At 52.0% G+C, this 18,401-nt stretch overlaps 4 protein-coding genes across 4 annotated transcripts; 2 read left to right on the forward strand and 2 right to left on the reverse strand.

Moving 5' to 3' along the window:
• Positions 1-133: 133 nt before the first annotated feature.
• On the reverse strand, positions 134-1,555 carry TGAM01_v203173 (hypothetical protein; the record flags this gene model as incomplete). The annotated part of the gene is made up of 3 exons (XM_018802530.1): positions 134-482; positions 867-1,386; positions 1,438-1,555. 3 exons carry the CDS (start codon positions 1,553-1,555, stop codon positions 134-136), a joined length of 987 nt encoding a protein of 328 aa, XP_018664448.1.
• Positions 1,556-2,404: 849 nt separating this feature from the next.
• Positions 2,405-4,749, forward strand: TGAM01_v203174 (hypothetical protein; the record flags this gene model as incomplete). Its single annotated transcript, XM_018802531.1, has 3 exons — positions 2,405-2,520; positions 2,584-2,671; positions 2,725-4,749. 3 exons carry the CDS (start codon positions 2,405-2,407, stop codon positions 4,747-4,749), a joined length of 2,229 nt encoding a protein of 742 aa, XP_018664449.1.
• Positions 4,750-5,311: 562 nt separating this feature from the next.
• On the reverse strand, positions 5,312-7,132 carry TGAM01_v203175 (STE/STE7/MKK protein kinase; the record flags this gene model as incomplete). The annotated part of the gene is made up of 5 exons (XM_024549149.1): positions 5,312-5,462; positions 5,538-5,614; positions 6,173-6,199; positions 6,260-7,000; positions 7,079-7,132. The coding sequence occupies 5 exons, from the start codon at positions 7,130-7,132 to the stop codon at positions 5,312-5,314; spliced, it is 1,050 nt and encodes a 349-aa protein (XP_024406127.1).
• Positions 7,133-9,543: 2,411 nt separating this feature from the next.
• Positions 9,544-11,319, forward strand: TGAM01_v203176 (ATP-dependent RNA helicase DBP8; the record flags this gene model as incomplete). The annotated part of the gene is made up of 2 exons (XM_024549150.1): positions 9,544-9,568; positions 9,617-11,319. The coding sequence occupies 2 exons, from the start codon at positions 9,544-9,546 to the stop codon at positions 11,317-11,319; spliced, it is 1,728 nt and encodes a 575-aa protein (XP_024406128.1).
• Positions 11,320-18,401: the final 7,082 nt, after the last annotated feature.

Below are 18,401 nucleotides of genomic sequence, written 5' to 3' on the forward strand. Positions count from 1 at the left end.
GTTAGGTATGGCTGGATTTAGCACTTCATCTTGCCATCATCTTTCAAGGGTTACAAAGTCACAATGGCCAGGGATGCACATATAACTTAATAACTTCTCTCGCGTTGTAATCGTAATGTTTTTAGGTGCTGATCTAGGTCGTCTGCTTTACCCCCAAATCTCGCATTCCGTAGCTGTACCTGGCATGCCGAGCCGTGGTCAGAGCAGCTCCAACTTCGAGCGCTCGTCGCCATTGTTGCTGCTCCATCCTTTCCTGCGCCTTCATCACTTTCCAGTCCAGGAAGCTCTGCTCGCCATGGTTCTGCCGGATCATTTCGCCTTCGAACTTCTCAAACAGCACCCAGTCGTCCATTTGTGACGGACGAGGGACTTTGGCTAGATCAGCCATGCTTGGCTGGCCCGCGATTCTTTCCAGCGTCACGATGATTCGATGCAGCCGGTTCTTCGGGTTTTGCTTGTGGCCGTATTGTCGAATAGTATATCTGCCATCTGTTAGAAAATGTGGCAGATTAAATGGGGGATCAAAGATACAATCCGTCATATCGCAGGCCCGCTTTAGGTGAGAGCGGGCTTCTGAGTCGGTGGCCTCTCAAGATGCGTATCTGAGAACCAACGTGAGTTATCAAGGAAACATGCGTTTCGGAAAGCTTCGCTTCACGCATATATCGAACCGTGTCCGCGGATACTACTTCTTCCCGGCCTGTCAGCAGTGGGAGCGAATGAGCCCCGTATCTCCCTTCTGTTGGAGTTTCGCAAGTGCTCCCTATAATGCCATCTCGGTGCGCACACGCCAGGTTCAACCACTAACTGAGTAGCCGCATCTGTCAGAATATTGACTCCAAAAAGATGGTTTCTGTTGCTCTTACTGTCCCGGTCTGAATTGTAGATTTGATTCAAGGCCTGATAGTGTCGTCTCACTGCCCTCTGCTTGCCACAAGCCCCAGCCGTCTGTGGCCGCATCGTTGAACATGATATCTTTCAGCCTGCTAGACTTGGAAAGGTTTTGATGCCGGATTTGGTCAATGCTGAAGTACTTTTCACGAAATCGAGCGATCCAGAGCCTCTGCAGCCTTTCGGCCATGAAGGTATCAACGCGGGATCGAGGGGGAAGCAAAGCTTGCTGGTGACCTAGGGTCAACATGTCGGAAAGCAATTTATCCAGTCGAGCATTCTGGATAGTAGCAAAATCTAGTACAGGTATGGCACCGCTTTCGTCTATCACCAGCTCACGGAGAGTTCTCTTGATAATTTCTGCGCTGTCGCCTAGAGAAGCGCCTTCAAGAAGGTGAGCCCGGATGTCGTCAGACAGCTCTAGAAGCTTAGGTTCATTCAAACGCCTGGTGCCGGGATCAAGTAGACCAATGGATGATAGCGCGTCGTAAATATCTGGTAAGGGTAGCAAGAGAGGATATATAGGTGTCATTTATTAAAACACACCTGCATAGTCAGGGCGCTTCTCCTCCTGATCTGAGTCCAAGTCCGAATTTAGGATGGATGGTCGCGATTCGGTAGCAAAACGAACAGCTGGGATCAGCCATCTCAATCGTCTGGGCATTTTGTTTCCGAGCTTGTCTTCGTCGAGAAAGCTTCGTCGAGGATGAGATCCGATTCTTTATTTCATCCGTTGTCTTAGACGAGATGAAATATTGACACAGCGCGAGGCGACCAAGTGGTCTTCATTCTGATTCTTTCTCGAGTTCACATATCAAAATTTAAATACTATACGAGTATAAGTCGTGTTCATGTTATAGATCTGTAGACTTGAAGCAAGGCAGGCTGAAAGCGGAAAAAGAGGAATTAAAATAGGGACACTATAATGGCCAGGTCTATATCCATCTCGAGGCCGTGAAACATGAGCTGATGATTGTGCAATCTGAACTAATGACCTATGAGTGATTCATAAGTTTTATCTGCTAAGAGAAGGAATTACTAGGAATAGATATGAAAGGCCTCCATGGTAGCTCTTTCTACGTACTCAAGGTTGCTCTGAGCCGGATCTCTGCCTAGTCTAGTAATACATATTCACCGGTAGCTTGATTATCGCATTAAAAAAAACAATTCAAACAGAATTTTCTTGGCAGTAGTTAGTAAAGTATTTTGATGAATGTCTTTTTAAATGCATCCTCGAATGGCTTCCTCGAATCAATCGATTCGCAAACTTGCAACAGCAAAATGGCCAGAACCAAGGTACATTCGGCTCCAGTTATACCGCCTACTTCTTTAGTGAGCCACCAAAAGACCCAGGCGCTCTAGTCTCCACCGCCTGCTATATCTGTAAAAAGTGTTGACAATAATGCCGGCAGAATCCGCCCCATAACGCTCACAGCATAATGTCTGGTGAGAATTTCACAAGGTGAGGCTCAGCTCAATTGGTTCTCGCCTCTACCGCCGCATCACCGCTATCATGAGCGAACTAGCGCATTACAATGTGCGCCAAACTGCGTCTCACGCCAAATCAATAGGAATCACGCAGCGCGCCACTCCCTTGCGATTCCCTTGGGTGGGCGACCTACGCGTGAGGTGCGCGCTTCTCATATTTCTCCCATAAGTGATGTCGGACTAATTGTTAATTATTCTTTGCAGGTTCTCAGACTTCCAGGTCAATGAGATTGGCAAAGACGGCGTTGTTGTTCATCTGCGCAAAATTGGACTAAATGGCCAAAACAAACCGGTAAGTTGTCTCTGTTTGAATGTAAAGATAAGTGATACTGATCAATTGGATAGGTTGCGGATGCCGCGCCAGTAAAAGAGGCTGATACCCCCAAAGAGCAGCAAGACTCCACTAACGAGGGTGATTTCAACGAGGTTAAAGATGAACCTCAAGAGAAGGAGATTGTTGAGATCCCTGCAGAAGATGTGACAGCTCTTAGCAACCTAGCAGGCGAAAAGTTTGCACAGGAGCTCGTAGCCTTATTCCGAGACGGTCAGGCCGAGCCTTTGGAAAGAAAGAAGCCTGTCGTGTCCGAGCCCATGGACGACAAGTTCAAACGAGGCGAAATCCATCAAGAAATTCGACGGATATTCAATTCTAGAATCGAGACCAGTACAGGCGATGCCGGTGCTATCGTTGCCAGCTTCTCTGCTCCCACAAAAAGAGGCAAACGAGGTAGGGGCGGCCGCAATCGCAACCGGAACAAGCAAGAAGATCAACCCATTGGCGAGTATCTCCACTTTACTCTGTTCAAAGACAACCGCGATACCATGGATGCCGTCAATCAGATTGCACGCATTTTGAAGGTGAAGCCTCAAGTCATCAACTATGCGGGCACCAAGGATCGACGTGCATCGACAGTCCAGCGCTGTTCCGTCCGATACACGCGGGATAGAAGTCTGGCGGGTATCAATGGAAAGCTCTGGGGCATAACAACTGGTGATTACGAGTACAAGACGGATCCCATCCACCTTGGACAGCTACTAGGCAATGAGTTTGCCATCACTATCAAGAATTGCCAGATCCTCGGCGAGGACAGTGCCAAGCCTGTCTCTGAGCAAGTTGGCCTGATGCACGCCAATGTGCAGTCCGCTTTGGACCACATGACAGAGCACGGCTGGATCAACTACTTTGGCCATCAGCGATTCGGCACTCACCAGATCGGAACGCACGAGGTCGGAAAACTCATTCTGGGGGATAACTACGAAGGCGCCATCAATGCCATTCTTGCATACGACGAGGAAATTGCTCAAAAGGCAGAAACAGAGGGCATCCCCAGCGAGCCCGCCAAGCGGGACGAATACAGCCGCCACCTAGCCTGCATGCTGTTCAGGACGGAAAAGGACGTCGAAAAGGCCATTGAGATCATGCCCAGGAGATTCGCGGCCGAAGTCTGCGTCCTGCGCCATCTCAACAGACAAGGCAAGCAGTCCAGAAGAGACTTTGTCGGAGCCCTCATCCACATCACCAGAGGTCTACGATCAATGTACCTCCACGCGGCCCAATCCCACGTGTGGAACCACGCTGCGAGCAGGCGATGGGAGCTCCATGGCGAGAAAGTCATCAAGGGCGACCTCGTCATTGTCGAAACCGAAGCCACTCCCCAAGGCAGCGGCCAAGACCAAGACGGCGACGACATAATCAATCCCGTAAATCCCGTCGAGGACGATGACGATATTCCTCTCCAGGCCAGGCCTTTGACCGAGGAGGAAGCCGCAAGTGGGAAATATACAGTGTACGACATTGTTCTCCCTACTCCCGGCTACGACGTCATCTACCCAGACAACGAGATTGGCGAGTTTTACAAGGACTTTATGGGCCGCGAGGAGAACGGCAGTCTGGATCCCCACAAGATGCGCCGCATGCGACGCGAGTTCAGCCTTCCGGGACGCTACCGCAAGCTGATGAACAGGTTCCTTGCCAAGCCCAGCGTCGAGTTCAAGACGTACACAGACGACGAGGAGCAGATGCACCCCACCGATTTGGATCTCATCAAAGCCGAGCGCAAACCTGCTAGTAATAATAAACGCTCTCGCGAGGACGGAGACGAAGCAAGGCCGAGCAAGGTGGCCAAGGTCGAAGGAGAAAATGAAGCTCCTAATCAGACCTCGCAAGATGAGGGTGCTGCTACCAGCGACGCTGCAGCTGATAGCGCCAAGGTCGAAGAAACAGAAACTACAAATGCAGAAGAAACCATGGAGGTAGACAAGCCGCTCAAGATCGCCGCAATTGTCAAATTCCAGCTCGGCAGAAGTGCTTACGCTACCGTTACTCTACGGGAACTCATGGGTGACCCCCCGGAGAGTAATGCATCCTGAGAGCCTCAATTTTCTAAATTCACACATATAATGGGTTTCTTTTGGCATATTTGATTTCATATTTGTTTTTTGTAATTCTTTCTTAAAGAAGACAGTTAGGACAACTAAACATGATCCTTTGTATACACGCCATGTTGATGACAAATTTGAATAACAAGAAATATAAAAATGACCTGAAGGATCGCTATGTGCAAGCGCTTTGATATCGAAGTATAAGCTGAGAGATGCCTTTTTTTTTCTCTTGGCAACTCTTCAAATAAAACACATCATCTTTTCCAATATAGTAAAAGTGCTTTGATGCTCGCTTTCTGAAGTATGCATAAGAAAAACCCCGGTGCTATACACCAATTTCCCCTCTCTTCATGACCGTAGTAAAGCCCGAACATATCGTCAATGATCTGGTTAGTTCGCCTGCTTAAGAACTCTTTTCTCATGTAGTTGCTCCTCCCCCCGGTATGATATACGCTGCGCGGCGAGGCCAGCCTGCTGGTGCGACAGGAATGAACGGTGTAATTTTTTCAAAAATATGCGTAAGATAATAGATGAGCAATGGCAGTGTCTTTTATCGAGAGGTGGTGGCCTGCTTTTCGTCCCAGCCCCATACGAAGGAAAGGTATTTCACCATGTTTACCCTCTTGGAACGCATCTCAGTCATCCACGGGTGCTCCAACATCTTCCACGGGCTAGCTCTGCGATTGGGCTGCTTCTCCAAACTGTACATCGTAGCGTATTAGCATCAACTTCCAAAAAAAAAAAAAAAAAAAAATGTAATATGAAGTGTTACATACCAGCATTCAATGAAGTATTTGAAGTTGTCACTCCAGTATACATCATTGTCCGGCTCGTCCTTAAGAGTCGGAACGGGCTGCCTCACAATGTATGTGAGCAGATCAATCAACCCTGCACGAGGCTGCATCTCTGTGCCATCTGCAGGGAAGGGGAACCGGTGTTGCGCTACTTCAAGCAGCGTAACTCCTGTGGACCATACATCAGATGTAATGGTATATGACTGGCCAGTAATTCGTTCTGGTGCCATGTAGTAACTGGTGCCGATAAATGTGTTGGCCTCGCCCTTGGTTCCAAAATCTCCAGAGACACCAAAATCGCACAGCTTGACCGCGCCGTCACGGCACAGCAGGATGTTGGAAGGCTTGATGTCTCTGTGGATAATGCGTCGGGTGTGGAGGTAAGTAAGGCCACCCAAAACACCCTCGGCAATCTTTCCTAGTACCTTTTCACCGGTACGACCGCCCAGTCTCTTGACCTCTTTGTAGATGCTATCTAATGAGCCACCTTCGCAAAATTCCATTGCAATGGAAATGGTGGCTGTGGAGGGGTCGACGAATGCTCCGTAGTAGCGACAAATGTGGTCAGAAGCACATTCTTTGTTGAAACCCAGCTCTCGAACGATCTGCTTCTTAACATCCGGATCAGGATTGGTAGTAATAATCTGGAGCTGTCGTTAGCATTCTCATTGGTACAATGACAATTTCAATCGGAAGTCAATTACCTTGAGAGCAAAGATAGTCTTGCCGCCTTTAAGCATGGCCTTGGTAACGGCGCCTCCAGCGCCCTCGCCGAGGTTGCCCAGTTCAACGATTCGCTTTTCCAAGCTGGCAATCCTCCACCCCTCATCATCTAAATCTTCAACATCGGCGTTCCTAGCTTTCTCGATGCTGAGTCGGTCAAACCCTTCCAAGCCCTGTAAACTTCCATCTCTCTCCATGGAAACACCTCCCTCACTTCTCTCAGAGTACATGGAGCCGACAGCCGATACAGGGTCTGGGGTTCCTTGGGGTCGTGTTACAGGGATGCCGAACTGCGAGGCAAATGAAAGGGCCGAAAACTGAGAGCCCGCAGACGTGGGGTTGCTTGCTCGGCCATCAAGAGGGCCAAAGCTTCCCGACCTTGAATGAGCTGCGCTGCTCTCGCTGCCGCCGCCAGCAGACTGTCCGGGCTGGATGCCCTGCGACCTCGGAGGCTGTTCATATGGCGTGGATTGGCTGCCCATGGGCGTTGCCAGGTGCAGAGTCGGTAGGGGGGGCCTAGCAGGCGGTTGAACAGCCTGATTGCCCACAGGCTTGACGTTTGGTGAGGGAGGAATGGCCAGCCCCAATCTGGGCGCCGCACGGCCCCGGTTTCCTGGAATGGCAGGACGAAGAAGGGGGGCTGGAGAGTTCATGATCGGTACGGACATTGGGGATGGCGCAGGAGGTTGGAGAACGGCAGAGGGGGCAGAAGAGGTGGGATGCTATAGCGGAACAAGTCAGTCAAGTCGTCTTTATTTTCCCAGTCCAGGGGGCCAAACAGTGCTAGGCATGCAACTCACCAGTTGGGCAGCGGGCTCGTTGCCCTGGGATTGTGAAGAAGCCGCATCAGCCATGATGGAGGGCGGCGCCAGTCAAGGCAGGTTGCTGTGCGATATCCAAACGAGCGAATTCTTGGTGGGTATGCGGCACCTTTTGCAAGGCTGAAGGTCGGGGCGGCACAAGAGACCACACTTCTGAAGTCTGAGTGTGCGGGCACGGCACAAAGAAGCCACCCAACAACGGTTGGATGTACGGACAAGAAGCAGCGCGAGGAACTCGGCGAGGATAGAAAGAGGCACAAACGATGCAGAGTAACGACCGTGCTAAGATTCCAGATATCGGCAGATGGCTAGCGATGCGCTGGCAGAGGAGGCGAGTGCTCGCATGCACGGTCTATTGGCCCTGGCGGGAAGTCGAAGGCGAGTGAGGGGATGCCGCTAAAGAGGGGAATAATCGGCTGGTGCGTGTCAACAAGCAGGACAGAAAGCAGCGCTGCCAGACGGAGGGCGCGAAGGAACAAATATTGCAGAATGAAACGATCGAAAGGATGCAGACGGTGGTTGTCGAAAGCAAATAAAAAGTTGGTTGGAGAGACGAAGCTTATGGCCAGCTCGTCGGGTCTAGTACTTTTTTCTTTTAATTGTCGGGGAGGAGAGGTTTGAGAGAGAGGTGTGGGTTGCAGCACCTCCTGGCAAGTACCTACATGTAGCTGCCTCGAGCTGCGTATGCGGCCCAGCGGAGTTTGTGTGGCGCCGCGCATGGCGCATGGCGGCAGACAGCCCCTGCGCGCAGGCGGTGGCAGAGCGCCGTACAGCGACGGTACATGGCGCTACCCGCAGCAGTGCAGCGTGGCAGCAGCGTGCGGCGCTCACCCGCCTGGGGCACTGGGCAAAGGATTGCTGTGAGCACCACGCGACCAGGGGCCCTTGTGGGGAAGCAGTAGCTCCAGGCGCTGTACAGCACCCGTAGGGCTCCAAAAGGCCCCCAAAGCAGAGCTCTGGCAGCGCTAACTGACAGTGGAGATGAGGGAGGTGTGGAGCACCCGCAGCGCTGTAGTCTGAGCCGGTTTCCGCGGCTGGTTCTGAGACTGCGGGCTTTGGTGAAACAGTGAGTTGGCCGTAGAGATGAGCTGGGAGGAAGACGGGCAAATCAGCATCCAAATCACAGCATGTCGATTTTCACTGGCAAAGTGTGCGCTGGCTCGGCAAAAGACGGCACGGCGAGCGATGATACAGGGGGGCAAATCATATCATGAGAGCAGATTACAGGTAAATGCGGCAGAACTCAGCACGTCGAATCACCCACCAATGGCTCTCAAGTGCACTGTGACAGGGGTCATCAGGTGAATCGGCAACAGTAGCCAGGGTTCGATGTGCGGCACAGCTCATCAAGCCTCTTGACGGCCGTTCTCGACGCAGTCCAGCGCGGCTAGTTGCTCGCTTACCCTACAACTTTTTGCCATCACTGCTTTTCCATAATTTGAGGCATATTGCACCTCTAGTCAGCAGCGCGCATCCCGCCGACCATGTCGTAAGATTAATGCCAAAAGGGCCGCTGATCATGGGTGCCGAGCGGCCATCAGACAGATACAGAGATGCCAGGCACCAGAATTCTGCAATGTGCTTCATGCTGACTTGTGTGTGTGTATAAGACAGTGATCTAGAAAGGCGCTGAACACCGACACGTGGAATGTAAGACCAGTGGCTAGCCAAGTCGAGGGTTGGAGGAGTGGGCTTGCATCCCATTCACTCGACATCTTCAGCTTCTGGCCCCAGGAAAATCCCGTCAACGCTACGGGGCTGCCTGTCTGACACACGACACCAACGTCGGCCAATTGCGAGTTGAGACGTCTTCTCGGCAAACGAATCTAGGGCAGAGGTTCCAGTTGAGCGGGCGAACAGGACAGTACAGCTCAATGCACGCAGCCAAGCATGCCAGGCACTGCAGGCGTCGGCACAACTGGCCTGCCTTTCCCAGCCCGCTGCTTGTCTCATGCCGCAGACAAACGAGGTATTCAGGCCTCTGCATGCAGGGATTGTCAAAATAGACGCTGCGCGCATCGTATTGGTCTGAAAGGCAAAATTGGTCACAGGTGCTTGAACTGATGCTGTTTCAAGTGCGGCGCAGCCTGCAGCATTGCAGGGGCTGGACCGGATTGGACCAATCAGCGTCCGGCACCAGCGTTTCTTCAAGCGCGCGTCTACCCGCCGATCTGGTTGGTTCGCAGCCACTAGTCCCGCGTCAGGGACGGCATGACAGGCGATGGACAGAAACGAGTGATTGAAGGTGGGACTTGCTTGAGGATCTGAGTCTGAAGCGGGCTTTGTTTTAAAAATAGATTAAACATGATTCAATGATTCAATCGAGATATCCCAGAGCCGTACCAATTTAGTATTGCTTGTCACCTTTGTTTACACGAGGGACGAAGTACTATGGAGTACTTCTTCTCACTGCCACTCCAGTCAAAGAACTAGACGCGGATCATATGGCTAGTCCTAACAAGGAAAGCGGTAAGAGCATTTGCCCCACTTTAATGTTCAACTTCAACTTTTTTTTAGACATCTCCAAAAAAAATTTTGGTATCGACGAAAGGCTGCGAGTGTATCCGCAAATCGCATATGTTCAAGCCATTAACATGCCTGCCGCAGGTGTCACATACGCAGAACGATCTCCGGATCCGGAGCGATCGTCCAATTCAGACAGCTCCTCTGACGAGTCGGATCACCTCGACAATGCCGCTGCCAGGAAACGACGCCGCACCTCGCCCGACCTTGACATTGGAATTGATGATAGCGATGACGACGATGACGACAAGACTCCAAAGCTGGTGCTGTCTTCCATAGCAGCGCCTTCTCGAGTCAAAAGAAACACTGCAAAGAAAGAAGAGGCTAAACCAACCGCCAAGCCCACTACTATTCCTCAATCGCAGGCGCAAAACCCCATCCTCGCACCAACCGATCCCAATACAACCTTTTCTGCCCTGACTGTGCGACCATGGCTTGTTCAGTCTCTCGAGAATATGGCCATCAAACGGCCAACTGGTATTCAAAAGGGCTGTATACCGGAAATCTTGAAGGGAAGAGACTGCATTGGTGGTAGCAGAACAGGTTCAGGAAAGACTGTTGCCTTTGCCGTCCCGGTTCTCCAGAAGTGGGCAGAGGACCCTTCTGCCATCTTTGCCGTCGTCCTGACGCCAACGCGCGAGCTTGCCCTTCAAATTTACGAACAGTTCAAGGCCATCTCTTCACCTCAGACCCTCAAGATGATCCTTGTAACTGGTGGCGCTGATATGCGTGCTCAAGCCATTGCGCTGGCTCAACGGCCGCACATAATTATTGCAACTCCTGGGCGCTTGGCGGATCATATTAGAACATCTGGAGAGGACACGATATGTGGATTGCGAAGGGTTCGTTACGTGGTTCTCGACGAAGCAGATCGTCTCTTGCATGCCAGTGGCTCGGGCAGTATGCTGCCTGACGTCGAGGAGTGTCTGTCGGTGCTACCACCTGCTTCCGAAAGACAGACACTTCTCTTCACGGCTACCATTACACCAGAAGTGCGTGCGCTCAAAGACCTACCACAGCGACCTGGGAAACCACCCGTTTTTGTCTGCGAGGTCGATACACAGATGCTTGCCATCCCGGCAACGCTGAGCCAGAGACACGTTCAAATCCCCATCACACACAAAGAGCACTATCTACATGTCTTCTTACTCACTGAGGCAAACGTCAATAAGTCTATCATCATCTTTTGCAATCGCACAACGACGGCCGATTATCTACATCACTTATTGCGACTGTTGGACCACCGAGTCACGTCTTTGCACTCCAAACTCCCCCAGAGACAGCGAACAGATAACTTGGCTCGCTTCCGAGCCTCAGCAGCCAGGATCTTGGTAGCTACAGACGTCGCCGCTCGAGGTCTCGATATCCAAGAAGTGAGCTTGGTGGTGAACTACGATATCCCCCGAGACCCGGATGACTACATCCACCGTGTTGGACGTACCGCCCGTGCGGGGCGCAAGGGTGAGGCTGTCACATTTGTAGGCCAACGAGACGTGGACCTGGTCCTGGCCATTGAAGAGCGAGTTGGCAGGCAGATGGAGGCTTGGGAAGAGGAGGGCGTCAACCTGGAGACGAGAGTCATCCGAGACGCCCTGAAGCTGGTTGGCGAAAAGAAGCGAGAGGCCTTGCTAGAGATGGAGGAAGGCAGGGAAGTAGGCGGCAAGAGAAAGAGGACGAAACAGAAACTTCAGGCATAGATGTGAGCATAGTCTCACCCATAACTAGGGCGTTGTATACCTTCAAGCGGAATCTTTGTTTATTGTCACAACTTTGTATATAACCTAGTATTGTGTGTTCCGAGTTCAATTGCCATTGTTACAGCTGCCATTTTCTCATATTGTTTCTACTTTCTATAGAGCAGACTCAAGGATCCTCTGCTTCCCCTTGCGTTTCATAGGGCGCGTAAGAGAACAGTTGCCCGCAAAAACGGGCCACGCTCATTACCAGCCGTGTGGTAAGTTTCGGTCAGGGGAGGAAAGCTGTCAGCACACAACCCACGAGGAAGGGTGAGGTGCCGCGCCATGCGAACTGCCAGTATGTGATGAGTTCCAAGTTCCCAAGTGCATTCAGCGCCCGCGCATCACCAGGAAGTGAAAAACCTCTCATCTCCACAACAATGATCTATCTCTCATGTCTGCGTAAGCAGAACAGCTTATGTGATAAAGAGGCCTAAATTATGTCCATCTATTAGCGAGAACGCCGATGCGCCCTTCAACCACCCCTGGTTGCCTCCCCTGGTTACCAAGCTGTTGGGTGAGCTGCCAGTCCTAAAGCGGATCCATGAATCCTTCAAACGCGTGGTTGATATGGATTATCAGATCAGGGGTCAATGCTCTGCTTCCCGTCAGACGGGCGGCCCATTGCGCTGGGACGGGAACCAAAAAAAAATGAGGGGGGGCAGTAATAATGCTTGACTTAAACTGGATTGGGGCCTCATCCTACAAGGCAGTATACCTTGTTCATCGTATGGAAGCTTTGGTGTAATCTTGTTGTCCCGTGTGCACGCGCCTCCTTGGCTGGCCTCATTTCCCCTCTTTAACAGTTAACGAGGCACGGCACGAGAAGTGGGAAAGCGCATAATCCCCTAGTACATATAGGTGAGATGCGTTTTACCATGAGGGGGGAAGAGATGAGTTTCTGCCCTACGGCCAAGGGGGGAACCATGTCGTGGAGGATCAATTTATGGGATGACCAATACCATTAGTACTACTGTCAACGATTCCGTGTGGTTCTTTACATGGGGGAATAGTAATACCAACCAATCACCAACGAGCGATACAAGTTTGGGGGAAGGGGAAATTAACTTTTTCTTCACATCCATCTTGTAACGAGCAGGCCCTTCGGCGTTCATGATCAGGCTGACAAGGGGAGAGGGCGTGTGAATGACTTGGGCTGAGAGATACAGTACCAGGTATACCAAGCTGTGCATCCTTTCAAGCAGCCCCAGAGCCGTTGCTACATCGGAGTTGGCGAGCCTCGCCGATGAGCCTCGCCGATCTCATTACCAGCTCAGCGGTAAAGGCCATCCTTGTGCAGCGCTGCGTTGACAGGCGGCCTTCTTTCTCCTTTTCTTATCTCCCGGGTTTGTTATTGCCTTACGAGATGATATGCCAGGTATGTGTTTCGTACGGGGTTCTCCGGTTGTTGTATCTGGCTGAGGCTGTTGTATCGGGCTGAGGCTGTTGCATCGGGCTGAGGCTGTTGCATCGGGCTGAGGCTGAACATGCACCTGAGCGACAGCTGTCTTGTGTTTCACAAATGCACACAAGGTGGTCCCAGCCACGAGCTTTTGAGTGCTGGTAGCCGTGTAAGTCTTGTGTGGATGAGTATGTAAGTGCGCGATGTTTGTGAGATTATTCATCCTGGCAGCGTCAGGCTTGGGACACGTGCAGTGATGCGACGGATGCATCAGTAGACAGCCTTTACTCCCCAAATAATCTTGTCATTCAGGGGCTTTGTCTGAGAGAACTCATGCCTAGTTTACGGCTCAAACAATAGTACAGCAGACCTTTCATCCAAGCGGCTTCCATACTCGCTTGAGGGCGTGCGGTGCCAGTCGTAGAAGCCGATATCAAATGGATACAGGCTGTTTAATAATCGAAGAATTAATAACCAATACGATCCGAGGTCAAAAGGTTCCTGCAAGGCTTCAAACAGACCACCGTCGCACGATCTCACTTATTTGGAATATTCGCTACCGTCCGACTGGATGACTTGATCACTCTGCGTGTTCGACTCATGTCCGTTCCACGTTCCATGTAAAAACACGCAAATCATCCAGGCCCACAGAGTTGACAGGTACGGAGCAGTATGGGGCTATTTCCACCTCCTAAAATTACCTTGGAGCCACGATCGTTGACGGGCCGTGCCAAACATGTGGATCGCGGGCTCTCGCTGTGTTCATGCTGCTGAATTATGGATTGAGATATTTCTGCCCTGTAGAATAGCACAGAGGTCAAAAGAGTGTCAGCCCGTTCATCCACGCGCGCTGAGCAGGCCGAAATGTGATGCCGGAGATGTCAATGAGCCGCAAATGTGCTCTCGCTGTCGGGGATCGGGCCACCGATGGCCGACATCCAACGGCAGTGGGGGGAGATGGGACAGAACACTTCCCGCTTACACAGTAAATCACGTGTGAAGAGAGAGACGGGAACAAACGGGATCCCCACGGTATAGGGCTTTGCACGGCGTCGGCCTGGCATCCGTCCGCCGAGAGGCGAGGCTTAAAACGGAGATGGAAGCAAGTAATCCTATTGGCGAGCCTTGCTTAGCTGCAGAGGAATTGCCTAGCTGCAGAGGAAGCTGCGGAAGAGGGGGATAACGGAGCATAGGCGTTCGAGTATGTCCGCGGTAACGGAGATTATCAAATCGCCGCAAAGTCACGGGGGTAGGCGTGCGAGCTGCGAGTCGAGCATTGTCAATCGAAAGCGGAATGGTCGGGCATGCATGGAACCTTTATCGAAGATTCAGAGAAGGGCGAGAACGAGAACGAAAACAAGCTTCCACTTCTTGCCCCGTGGAAAGAAGGGAACGTGCCTCGATCACGTCGTTCGTAAAGCAACCCCCTTTACATCAGGCAAGTTCAATCGGTAAGTCAATCGGTCAGTCATCACCTCGCGAGATCGAGATCGAGAGGGGGGAAAGCGATATGAAAGCGTTAGTCGGCATTCTGCGTGCTGTATCCTGCCCTTGTGGTCGGGCGTAGCAGAAACCGTGGCGCATACAATCGACGTGGGATTGGTTGATTGAGGATATCCCCCACGTCAGCACGAAGAGAAAATTCTTCTCTGCATATTCTTTTTCTGCAAGATGCAACTCTGTCTTCCTTCTAGCGCCGAATCTCAATTGCTCTTTAGGCAGATTGTGACGGCATTGGAGCCGAGCTGTGAGATTGCCAATGATGCGAGGCCAGCGAAGAGGAGTGTGGAAAAATCCGTTTACTCGGCAATGTGTGGCGGCATACGGCAGAAGCCGCGCAAGCCCCACTATTAACTGAATGTCACAATGCGTTCCGCTATCGTGCCATGACGTAGCTCGCTATCCTCGCTACCCTGAACTGCAGGTAATCTCGATGTATGAACTTCAAAAGCAACAACCGAAACGGGAATCGTGATTGAAGAAAGAAGGCATGCGGCAGGTCGATCGGATTGATGGATGAAAAATACGGTGAATGATTTCTTCAATCACGCATTGGGCGTCGCGATTGATGAAGCAATTGTGGCGGTTATTTGAAGTTTTCCGACTCATGAACAGAGCCGTGATGAGCACTGCCTTTCACTTCCCCCCGTTCATAACCGTTTATCGTCACGGGGGCTAGTCTTGACTCAAATAATCGTAGAATTACTCGCAATCCGGGGGGACACGTGAATTGGCATACAGGCACGAGGAGTATTTTCTGATAGAACCCTATTTCTCAGCTTTCGGAGTTATGAAAGTCAATCTCGAAGAGAACACGTGCAGTGTTGCACGTGCGAAACGCCCATGTCCCTTACCTTTGAGGCTTCGACGCCGTGGCTGCGAGATACGAGCACAAGCCGCAATAGCCACGGTCATGCCGCTGCCGGCGGCCATCTCGACGACTGCCGGCTATCTTGACCATTGACGGTCGATCACTGGCTGACCTAATCCAGCAAAAGACGACCCTTTGTGGATTCCCGGCACACGCCATGTGCCCTGGTGGAACCTTTCAGACCCAAAGAAACGGGAGAGCGTCTGGGCGTAACTCCATGTCTTCAAGGTTCCACGCTACTCCCAATGCGGCAAAAGCTCAAAAAGCGATTTGAAATGCCCAATGCCATAGTGAGGCTGTTGCTTACGATGACAGGCCCCTCATTATTCATCATTGCCCTTTCTTTCCTCAGCCATCTCCATCATCCATTCATCTCCCCCACCCCGATACCCCGGCCTGTCGCGTCAATCAACGGTTATTCAGCTTTGCAGCGCGATGAAGCACCGCATGAGGGATAGCGCTGCTCTTGCGATGACCTCGTTCATGCCTTGTGCCTGAGAACCCTGGCATCCCATGAAACAAGGCTCAAGATGACGCTAATTAGATCTTCTCGCGAGCATCGCAGCCTTTTCTTCCCGTTTAGATCATGACGGCGCAAACTGGAGGGCTGAGGGAGGGGTGCAGCTCGAGCATTGGTATGAATTGAGCGAAAAGGGTAGGAGGCAATTGGAGCTGGAAAAAAAAGGAAATACCTATGTTGCGACTATTGAGCCACTATCGCTGCAAGCTGAGCATGTAATTCAGATCGGTCGATGGCATCGGCAGAGCTGAGCAGACAATAGCTGCCCCCGCGGCATACCTACCTATAGCAGTCGCGCCAGAGCTTCCTTTGTTTGTGTGTCTTTGCATCTCCTCGGCAGTGCTGTCCGTGTAGCCGTGCATGCCTGCATTGCTCCCGAATTCGGGCGGGAGATCCATTGACATTAACGGCAATGCATCTCAGACTGATGGATTCTCCCAAAACGGCAAGCAGCGAAACGCAGCGACATACGAGCCTGCAGAGCTATCGTACGTCACGTCTTCTATGTGGGGGTTTGGTGTTGCTCGCTCTTTTGCACTGCAGGGTTAGGCCCAACTCGGCATTCGGGCGCGAGCTTTGCGCGTATAGCTCGGCCTCTGTCAGCAAAAAAAACGCTAGTCCAAATGAGGACAAGGGGCGGCTGCCAGGCTATCGGCGTTGGAGTGGGAAAAGCAGCGAATCTGAGTGCTGCTGTCTTTCAAGGTTGTCTCAGCAGGATGCCAATGTTCTGCCTCTGCGGCTCTTCATTGGACGGATCGTACTCTGCACTGCGCATTCCTTCCCTGCGCCATGTTCGCGGCCTGTGCTTCGACACCCCTCCTTTCGTGTTCTCTCTTCCACAACAAGAGATCCTTAGATCTTTGTGCACCTTTAGCCTTGCTCGATGGATCAAACCGAAGTTTTTTCTTCTTGTTTGGTTGGGATGGTCTGTGCCGCGCGCCCCTCCGATTAAGGTGTTGAGTACGTACCCACCGAGGCCGTGATACCCACTTTGGCAGACAGTAAGAGTCACACCCATCGACTCAGCCCTATTAATTCGTTAGCAACTGCTAAGAACACGTAAATTACTTACGACAGCCAATTCGTTAGCCTAATTGGCTTGGCTTAGGTTGGGATTGGGATTTGAAATTTGGATAGCCGTGTGGCATAGGCTTGCGGATTTAGGACATTAGGCAGTGCACATCGTTGCCGTTAGTTTCCTGGCGTTTTGTAGTTGCCTACAATAGGCAGAGAGAAAGAGACAGTCTCGGGGTTCCGCAGCATCGGGCTCGACTTCAATTGACAGAACTAATTATAGCAGTGCTAGTAAAGTGTTGCCGCCTCTTTGTCTCAACATTGGCAGCAACGGGCTCCGAAACGGTCAGACTCTGTTGCGGGCAACTAGTATTACGGACAAGGCACTGAAGCGAAATGAACGGCGATCGCATGGCACCGTTAAGCTGAAGCAGGGAGACGCAAGCGCAAGCGCAACGCGGCGTCTGGGGCTCGCGAGACATTACGTGGGAACGGAAACCAATTATACCAAGTGTCTGAGACAACAAGACCGTCGGACTCGCAATGCTCATGTAGGGCTGTGCAATCTAGCAATCTAGATGCTGTCGCGGCCTGCAGGGAGATTCGTACGCTCGGGGCTTGGGTTCCCGAGATTGATATCCGCATCTGGACTGAATGCGCGCAGCGGGATTGGAAACCTGGGGTCGTGCTGACTTTGACAGCGCCCCTAATAAGGCTGCGACAGCCAGAGAGGCCAGATCACGGCAATGCCACCGGCTGAGACCTGGCCTGACCTTAATTTGCATTCTTAATTTGCATTAATTAACTTTTGCGTGCCTAAGCTGTGCAGCGCCCCCAAGGGCTGAGAGGCTTGCGTTGGCGATAACGACAGGGCGGGTGCTCGAATCGGCAATGAGTCCCTCGCACTCGCATTGCCCAAAGCAGCAAAGAAGAAACAGAACAAAACACCATTTCTGGGCCTGACAAATGTCGAGAGCGAACGCCTGGCTTTGCTTGCGCTAGGCGGCGCTAGTTACAAAGAAAACGGCATGCTGTGACGGGGGAGTGTGATTCCAGATTAGCGCAAAGTCTGATGGGCTTGGATGACTGTGCTGGACCGTCCATTACTACGCAATGGCGCTGGGTGCTGAGAAATGCAGCATTGCAGCATCAGAAGCAATTGTCAGTTTGTCGGACATTGTGTGCTAGGTGTTAATAAGCGGTGCCGTCAGGGCGGGAGATAGCGAGCGGTGGGGCTCTGCTTTGGTGATTCATAATCCACTTTCGGCTGGCGCTCACGGCCATTTTGGCCAATGGGCATCGGCAATGGGAAGGGGTGCTGCCAAAGCCGTACCGAATAGCCTGTGCCAGGTGCCGTAGAGCGGAAGCTTCCAGCTCATTAGAGGGGTCCCTATAGCCTATAGGGCTCGAGGGACGGGCTTAACGAGGTAAACGAACCTAAGCAGCAGCAAATTCTGTTCGGCTGTGACTAATCGGCGATGCGAGTGCGAGACCCTGTTTGGGCGTAGCGCGGCCAGCAGAATTGGCAGCAACAGCGCTGGCAGGAGTCACCCAAAATGCCGAAGCCGTCCGTGGCGCACGCCGCAGTGAGTCTGGCGTGTAGCTCGACCCGCGAGGGTACCTGGGCGATGGCGGTGCGGTGGCCAGGCAGTCGGGTACCAGGGGCAGACGAGCGACACGCTGCTACCTCCGTCCGGAGAACCTGAACCTTCGGATTTAGTCAGCGCCAGAGCACG

Source organism: Trichoderma gamsii (assembly GCF_001481775.2).
Source record: "Trichoderma gamsii strain T6085 chromosome Unknown Scaffold_8.2, whole genome shotgun sequence".
NCBI lineage: Eukaryota > Fungi > Ascomycota > Sordariomycetes > Hypocreales > Hypocreaceae > Trichoderma > Trichoderma gamsii.